The 8,107-nt window shown below is 33.9% G+C and overlaps 1 protein-coding gene across 2 annotated transcripts in view; it reads right to left on the bottom strand.

The window, feature by feature from the left end:
* Positions 1 to 216: 216 nt before the first annotated feature.
* The window catches only part of LOC108690447 (hairy/enhancer-of-split related with YRPW motif protein 2), a 52,333-nt gene continuing 44,442 nt past the window's right edge, over positions 217 to 8,107 (bottom strand). The window contains exons 1-4 of one of the 2 annotated variants that reach the window (XM_018197743.1): positions 6,483 to 6,902; positions 3,434 to 3,617; positions 2,650 to 2,886; positions 217 to 2,113 (exon numbers count right to left, since the gene is read on the bottom strand). In XM_018197743.1, the coding sequence (XP_018053232.1) occupies positions 1,503 to 2,113; positions 2,650 to 2,886; positions 3,434 to 3,617; positions 6,483 to 6,599 (1,149 nt within the window). In that variant the 5' untranslated portion in view covers positions 6,600 to 6,902 and the 3' untranslated portion in view covers positions 217 to 1,502. Of the gene's footprint in view, positions 2,114 to 2,649; positions 2,887 to 3,433; positions 3,618 to 6,482; positions 6,903 to 8,107 lie in introns of those variants that run through there. The other variant, XM_018197742.1, reaches the window with a different exon arrangement.

The raw sequence follows: 8,107 nt of genomic DNA, 5'->3' as shown, positions 1-8,107 counted from the left end.
ATATATATATATATATATGATGTATGTATGTATGTATATGTAAACACTTTTATTCTAACTTATATCGCAAATACGGAAAATCATCGGCTTATATTGGCCAAAAGTATAAAACATCCCCACAAATGCAAATGTTTTATATCTAATAAAAAATAAAAAGCAGTTTTATTGAAAAATAATATTTTTATAATAATTTTAATTTTCTTTGTTTTTCTTTGAATTTTTATTACCACCTTTTCTAAAAAAATGCAATAAATTGAGGGCGCTTTATACTTATGGCTAATTCTGTATTCATCCATCGGGATCTTGAAGCAAGATAATCGCTCCTGCGTGAATCAATTCTGTTAGATAGGTAACATTTGTCTATTGTCATGCGTTTGTTGCGTTAACCTAACAGAAAGAAATCTTTTCCATTGATATTGACATAATAAGGTTTATTCGTGTTACTTGCATTTTTACATTCAGAATCTTCGCTATCTTTCTCTCTCCAACACTTGAATGTATGTGATTTATCTCATAAGTGCAAAAATGTTTGAGGATTTCAAGCAACACAAACAAATCTATTATACGATCTTTTGTCCTTTTCATGTCTGATCTTAGAGAGATACATAAGAAACGAAATTGTTTCTAGATCCCACCTTTATATTGAGACGCAACTGCTCTTTCGCTGAATATTCAACATGTTCAATATATAATTGATAAACGATCTGTAGACTCATCAATATTCATATTGATTTTTTACTAAGAAAAAACATAGCAGCGCAAAAATCTGTCCGGATAGAAAATAAGTATCGAAGAAGGAGAGTAGACGGAGTCAAAACGGGAACGAGATGAAATATTCGTTTAGGGAAAAGGAAGATGGAAAACGAATGTCCGAATTATACAGATTAACGACGAAGAAAGACACCGAAGCCAGAATGACTTGGAGCTTCCTCTCCTTAATACTCTATCTATGTACAACCCTTTCTCTCGAACCTCGTAAATGCTAAAGCAACCCACAGCCAGTAAAAATGTACAAACATCCTCGACTTCGGCGTCTCCTATGTATACATTCGAAAAGCGGCCTATATACGACATTTAATTATCATTACAAATATATTTCTTTAAGATATCGATATGAATAACAATGAGATTTATATGATCAAAATTTATTTTATTGAGATTTAATTCTGATACTAATTATATCAATCAATTGTATCGTATATAGGCCACTATATGTCGTCCACCGCGTATTGCGATCAATAAAATAGGAGGATCACAACTGTTCTTGATTCTCGCGAGCGTCACGTGGACGGCTTCACCATCGCTCCCGATTTCATCGCAATGCCTGACAATATTATTCAAGAATTCGCAAGATTCTTATACTTATGTACTAGGGCACTGATTTAAAGATCAGTCTACTGATGATAATCGGAGTTGATGGAACAGAATACATCTCTCTCGCTCATGATGGATACAAGTGATCGGATGTAGAATGATTCATTTTAATTGTTCTCGTCTCTCTTTTATGTCTGATGTTGATGAATGGGACTGTGGTGTTGCGACCATGCTGGCGGCGACGAGTGATTGAAGTTAACTGATATCGTAACCGGATGTAAAACGGTGTCGGGTCCGGTGTCCGGAATGAAGCTCAGATGGGGTCTGATCAAGGATGCCTCAACTGTCAGTGGTACATAAAAGGATCCGGCGTCATGCAGAGCGAAGATTGGCACCCCGTGAGACGACGAAGACGGCGATTTATCCAGTCCGGCACCGTTCGACACTGGTGGTGAACACGATTTCACCCTCTCTGCCGAAAACCTTTGTTTGATCGAACTCTTGAACTTGTAGTTGGTCGGCCGGTCTCGACAGGAGACGGTTCCGGTTCCGGGTGGCGTACTATGCGAATGGGTGCTGTGATTGCTGTCGTCACTTACAATCGTCGGTGGCACGATCGTCGGTCGCAGCAGCGGGCGCTCCGGATCGCCAAATGAGCTCACACCCGAGCTCGAGCCGTGGTCCGAGTGGCCGCCATTGGGCTGACATATCGTCGGAATACTCGTATGCGAATAGGCGGCGCCATTTATCACTCCATTCATCACTGGCAATTCGGGATGTGGGAAGCCTAATCGGTCACCTACAACAATTTCAGTGATTAACTGCCGGAATTTTTTTTTAAAGCACATTGAAAAAAAATGGTCGCGATATAATAATTTAATTATAATTTCTAGTCATTTTCGGTGTCAATTACATATATTTTTGATAAATCTATAAATATACTTGTTATTATCATTATAGCAGTAATAGTTATAAAAATGGAATTCATGATTATTTTATATGCAATTAAAGTCACAAACTTTTCTCTTAGTGCAGACACTCTATATTTTATAAGGAATAATTATAACTCTATCGATCGTATCAAAATTTTGAAAATGAAAAATCAATTGGATCAAATATTAAAAATTCATGATCTTCGATATACAGAAGACATTAATTAGAATGTATTATAAAAATTAAATAATATTTTCTCTTTTCAAGACATGCAAATTGCAATGAAACTGATGTTTATATCATTGTTTATTATTATCAGTGACTGGATCAAAAGTATTAAAGTATACTTTTTTCTAAATAAAGACTTTCTATTTACTCTTTCACAAGTAAAATGATACGTACTGGTGGCTACGATTTTGTCGCAGTGCTGCTGCAAATGATTGATGAGCTGTACGAAGAGGGTATCCCTCGCGAAGAAACCTTCGACCTCAATGAGGAAATGCATGGTTTCGCTCAAACACTCCTGAAATCCCAGCTTGTAATGCTCTGCCGCGGTGGAAGCCGCGGTTGAGTGGGACACGCTGTCCACGCTGTCCTCAGGATGTGTGTGCACCGGTGTCACGGACGAGTGCTTGGTATCTAAATACAAAACAATAAGTGATGCTGTAAGTATGACTTAGGTATACGCTTAGATATGAAAAGTGCAATGACCTACCCCAATCCCTTATTAAATAATTTTATTATTTTTAACTTCCATATATCTGTGCCAAAATCAATCCATTTCTATGGTTGAACTGATATTGTTTCAAAATAAACTTTCATATTAACGTACTTAATAAATAATAAATTGAATTTGAGTCAAATTTAATACATTTCTTCAGTTAAATTATTTAACTCCATTGCTTTAGTTAAACAATTAGTAACATACTGAGAAGTAGTGGTTACCTAATGAAGTGATTAAAAATAACTCAAATTGGATACAATTTGACATTACGAATTTAACAGTGTATGCTTGTCGAGAGAATATTTCTCATTCGCGATCTGCAACCTGCGGTCTGTTTGCGGAACGACATTGGCAGATCTTGTTGCCAACTTGCGGAAATACAATGCAATGTTGCGTAATATATTCTCGTTCCCGAAATAATTTTATTTGGGAGAATCGCGATCGAATCAATTAAACATTCACCTTGCCGAAGGCCTTGAAGATGCTTCATGTGGCGGATCGCCATCTCGATGATTTCTGTCTTTTCGACTCTACCCCGACCTTTCTTCAAATATTCTGCAGGTATAAGTCGGCTAAGATCGGCTAGGCAGTTGTTCATACGATCTCTTCTGCGCTTCTCGATGATCCTGTGTGACATCGGATCTTGCTGCAACAAAAATAAATACGATTCAATGATTTATCCGGTCAATCTCCTAATATTTTAATAATAAATATATAAAAATATAAAAATATCATACTTTAGAGCCATTCATCGTTTTAAAATATTTTAGAGCTTTATCATGATTATATAATCTACTAATAATCATATATATAATCATATAATTTTATATTATTACTATATATGCAAGAAAGAAAGATTTGTATACTGTTATTATTATTATTATTATTATTATACGAAAAGAAACTTATTAATATTTATAAACGAAAAATTCAAATATATAAAATAATTATTCCTCAGATTTTAACAAGTTGTAAAAATATTGCTAATTACTTTCTAAATATTAAGTTCTACCTAGGTACTAAGTACATTGAGAAAAAAAAATAGTCTATTTTAATAAATATTTAATTCAATATTGCCAATTAAACATTTACTTACTATAAATAAATATTTGTTCAGTAAAAAGAATGATTGTTAAATCAAATAAATGTTTCTTGTATCAAATAAATATGTCAAATAATAATGTCTTTATATTTAATAAATATTTATTAAAATTGACTATATTTTGTTTCAGTTACTTTCTTTAAAAATGACTCACGCAAATTGATACATTTGATTTTTGTTTGCAGTAGTAATGGTCAAGATATAATCAGACATGACTGAATTTATTTTATCTCGCATTATTTAATGAGAAACAATTAAAATACCGATCTTTATAAACAGATAAATTTATACGAAGCTTTTGTTATTGCAATTAAAAAGTTACAACTCCAAAATATGATCTCACATTGAACAGTCTTTACTGGTCATCCATGAACTCCTATGGATATCTTAATTAAAGCAGCATTTGCGTCTCGAACAACAAAGATTGTAATTACGCTACCACGGGCGAATTAAAACACGTTATCATCTTTAAAGGTCACGTCGCGATTCGCTACTGGAGCACAATTATCTGTACGTGCCACGTGTCACGATCTTGAGGTGCGTATCGCAGTAAGTTAGGTAACCGCTTAATTCGCTGAAATGTTCATCTATCGCGCGAATATGCGGAAAGATAACGTCTGCGATCGGGCACGAAGCAATGTGATGTAATGCAAAAATCTCACGTTTGACGATAAAACTGCGGCTGATACGTATAAGAGCAGTTCCTGATAATTTTATGTTGAATAACAAACTCTTTAAATGAATTAAGACAAGCGCATACTCCGAAATAATATTAATATGAGTGAATGAATAGTCGCAATCGCAGGACGATCGAAAATTTTTAGATAATTTGCAATTTACTTTATACTCTTACTATATTCCAACCAAATTCATACTAGTTGTTTATTTTAAAAACAATATAACTTTTCTGAATTATTTTATTTTGAAATGTCATTATCTGCATATAATATCATGCCAAGTCACAATAGGATCTTATATAACTATTCTTACGCGAATGTCTGCTTTAAAAACAAACAACATGCCTTACTTTTCTAGATAACCACAATTTGCTCTCGTCAAGGTAATCGACGCGAACCTTCAAACGCCTGCTGGATTCATTTCAAAACAAATTTTTACAAGAGAATGGAACGAGCGGTTTGCCTCGCAATTATGCGATTGAAACAGCAAACGAACAAAAGCGACGTCACAATGACGCCTCGATACTTATGCTGATTTACGGGTATGTAGCATTCAAATCACGGTAACGTAACGCTCGTTCCTGGCACGCGGCCAGCACGACGTTTTCCATGGAACTCATTCATGCGAAATTACGCAAGCGATCGGCGCATAAATCGGTGCATCCCAAGAACGGGAATGGAATACGCGGCGCAGAGAGAATCATCCTAAAGACCATAAATCAGGATGAAATGAAGGAATGAAATAGTGGCTTTACTTCAAAGATCATATATGGAGTAGCCGATGCAAATTTCTTTTCAAATGTAAATTTATTCAGAATTTATTCACGCTAACTCTTTCCAAAAATCATACAATTAATCCTTCATTACTCGCGTGTTGCATCCCCACTTTACAAAATTCACTAAATATTAATTTATACACATTATTATATTTAAGATAAATTGTTTTACAACAACAAAATTTTGCAGTTATCTCTATCTAAAAGCTGTATAAAATATTATCAATTTTAATTTAATTGTAAATCATCAGAGAAAACAATGAAAATCAGGATATAATATTGAGGTATCAGGAACATCTTATGCGAGTTAATTCAAATGAAAGATTAAATATTGCTAATAACAAAATAAATGAAAAAATGTTCCAAGTTAGATGGAAGAATGCATTCCGATAGCATTTATTTTTATATAAAGGTTGTATAAAATATCAATCTTTAATTGTAAACTATCAAAGAAAACAATGAAAATTAGGCTATTATATTGGAGTCAGAAATATTCTACGCGAGTATAATTAAGATTTAAAAAAACCATGCAAGTAATGTATAAACTTAAGTTAATTAAATGTTGCTAATAAAAAAATATATGAAAAAATGTCCCAAATTACATTCAAGAATGCGTTCTGATAGTATTCCAATTTATCTCTAAAGAATATTATAAATATTTGTTTATTTATAAATTATCAAAGAGAGCAATAACGTTGAGATATAATAATGTTGAAGCACCAGAAGCATCCCACATGAGTAATTACGTTAAAAAACCATACGAGTAATGTATAAGGATTAATTAAATGTTACTAATGAAAGAGTAGAAGATTCCAAATTGAAAAGATAGAAAAATGCATTCCGATAGCGTTCGAATTCTTCATCGTATTGAAACTGCGTGTCCGTCTTTCCTTTTTCCGAGCGGAAAGAAACAAGATATCGATTTCATCCAATTAGATTGACGGATGCGTATTCACCTCTTTATTCAAACAGCGTCTCTTCCTCGGCGGCGGTGAATGCACCGATGCATCGACGTGGCTGTTCGTCGGATAGTATTGCATGTTCAGGATGTTATCCATACTATGCGTGACCATCCTGCCTTGAATAACAAATATAGAAGGGGAAAAGTATTTTCTTATCTTCCACGGTCTTCGATCCGCTTAAAAATCACTTTATTATCACCCTTATTGTTCCTCTTTAAATACTTGCGATACGCGCGATACACGTGTATACCATTCGAAAATAAACTTCTATATCGATAAATATCGAAGTCTATTGCGTTGATAAAATTCACTCCCGAAATGATTTTCTCGCGAAGAAAATTCGATTCCGAATAATATTTTTATCAATCAGTTCCCATAAATGATTCGCACTACATCGAGTAACTATATACTGGGAGTAACTATATACACTTTTAGAATTTGTAGCAATAGCTGTTCCATATGCAATTCAGTCCAAATAGATTTCTCGACGAAAAATGTTCAATTTTATATTTTTTATATATAACTTGTATCCTTCGACTGTCAATTATGTATTATATACAGACAGCGTATATGTATATATATATATTCATTCCAGAATATTATTACTTAAATTTATATTAGAGTCCGTTCGCAATATAATTATTGTCTTTCTATATGTTTTTTTGTTTATTAAAAAATATATAATTATATTTTTGAGAATTACTCAAAGCACTATCGCGATTATCGAAACTTAGCGAGAGATTAACTGACCACTTAACACTTGGAACGGGCCACTCGCTCTTGTTATCGAACAGTTGCTGTTCATGCTCGCGAATCGCAGGCGCACCGACGACTACGAGCCGCGAGCGACGACACTCGCGTTTCTTCAGCCATCGGGAGGGAGACATCACATCGGGTTGGGCCGCGCCGCGCTGCGTCGACGGCGACGAGGAGGCATCACGTGTCGGAAACGCGATGTATTACGCCCAACACGTGAGGCGACACGCGTCTCCGTCTCATCGCATCGCGTCACGCTACGCCGTCCATCGGAACGACCCAGGAGTCTTGTTGTTTCTGACTTTGACTACTACTGTGACTTTGACTACTCCTTTACATCGCGAATCGTTGTATCCCCGATTATCCCGTTTAACTCCCTTTCGAATTTCTCTTCGAGGAAATCCAATTCCACGGATTTTCACACTTTTTTAGTTATCTTTCTGTCGCTCGTATGTAAATGAATAATTTATGAATATTTATAAAAGGCATTTCTAAGAAACACTTCAAGTTCAATTAACATGATATTTTATGACGCGCAGTTTTATGTAGTATTAATGGATGCGCTAAATATTTTTTTTCTTGGATGCAAATTTAATTGTTAACTTAATTAGTTAATTTAATTAACTTTTTTTATTTATATATTTTTATTATTATATTACAATATTGTACAATATTGAAATCGATTCTTTTTGGAAACAATTTAATAAGATATCTTATGAAAAAGAGTTAGCTTTAATAAAATTTTCGACATACTTGAAAAAATGATAATATTATAAAAATATAAGCATATATTTTCACTTATGTTAATTATTCCTTGTACTTTATAAATCATTTTTATTATGATCATAATTTTTATTAGAAAT

Source organism: Atta colombica, unplaced genomic scaffold (assembly GCF_001594045.1).
Source record: "Atta colombica isolate Treedump-2 unplaced genomic scaffold, Acol1.0 scaffold321, whole genome shotgun sequence".
NCBI classification, from domain to species: domain Eukaryota; kingdom Metazoa; phylum Arthropoda; class Insecta; order Hymenoptera; family Formicidae; genus Atta; species Atta colombica.
Note: the sequence above shows the minus strand (reverse complement) of the source record. Positions and strands in the feature narration are given on the sequence as shown.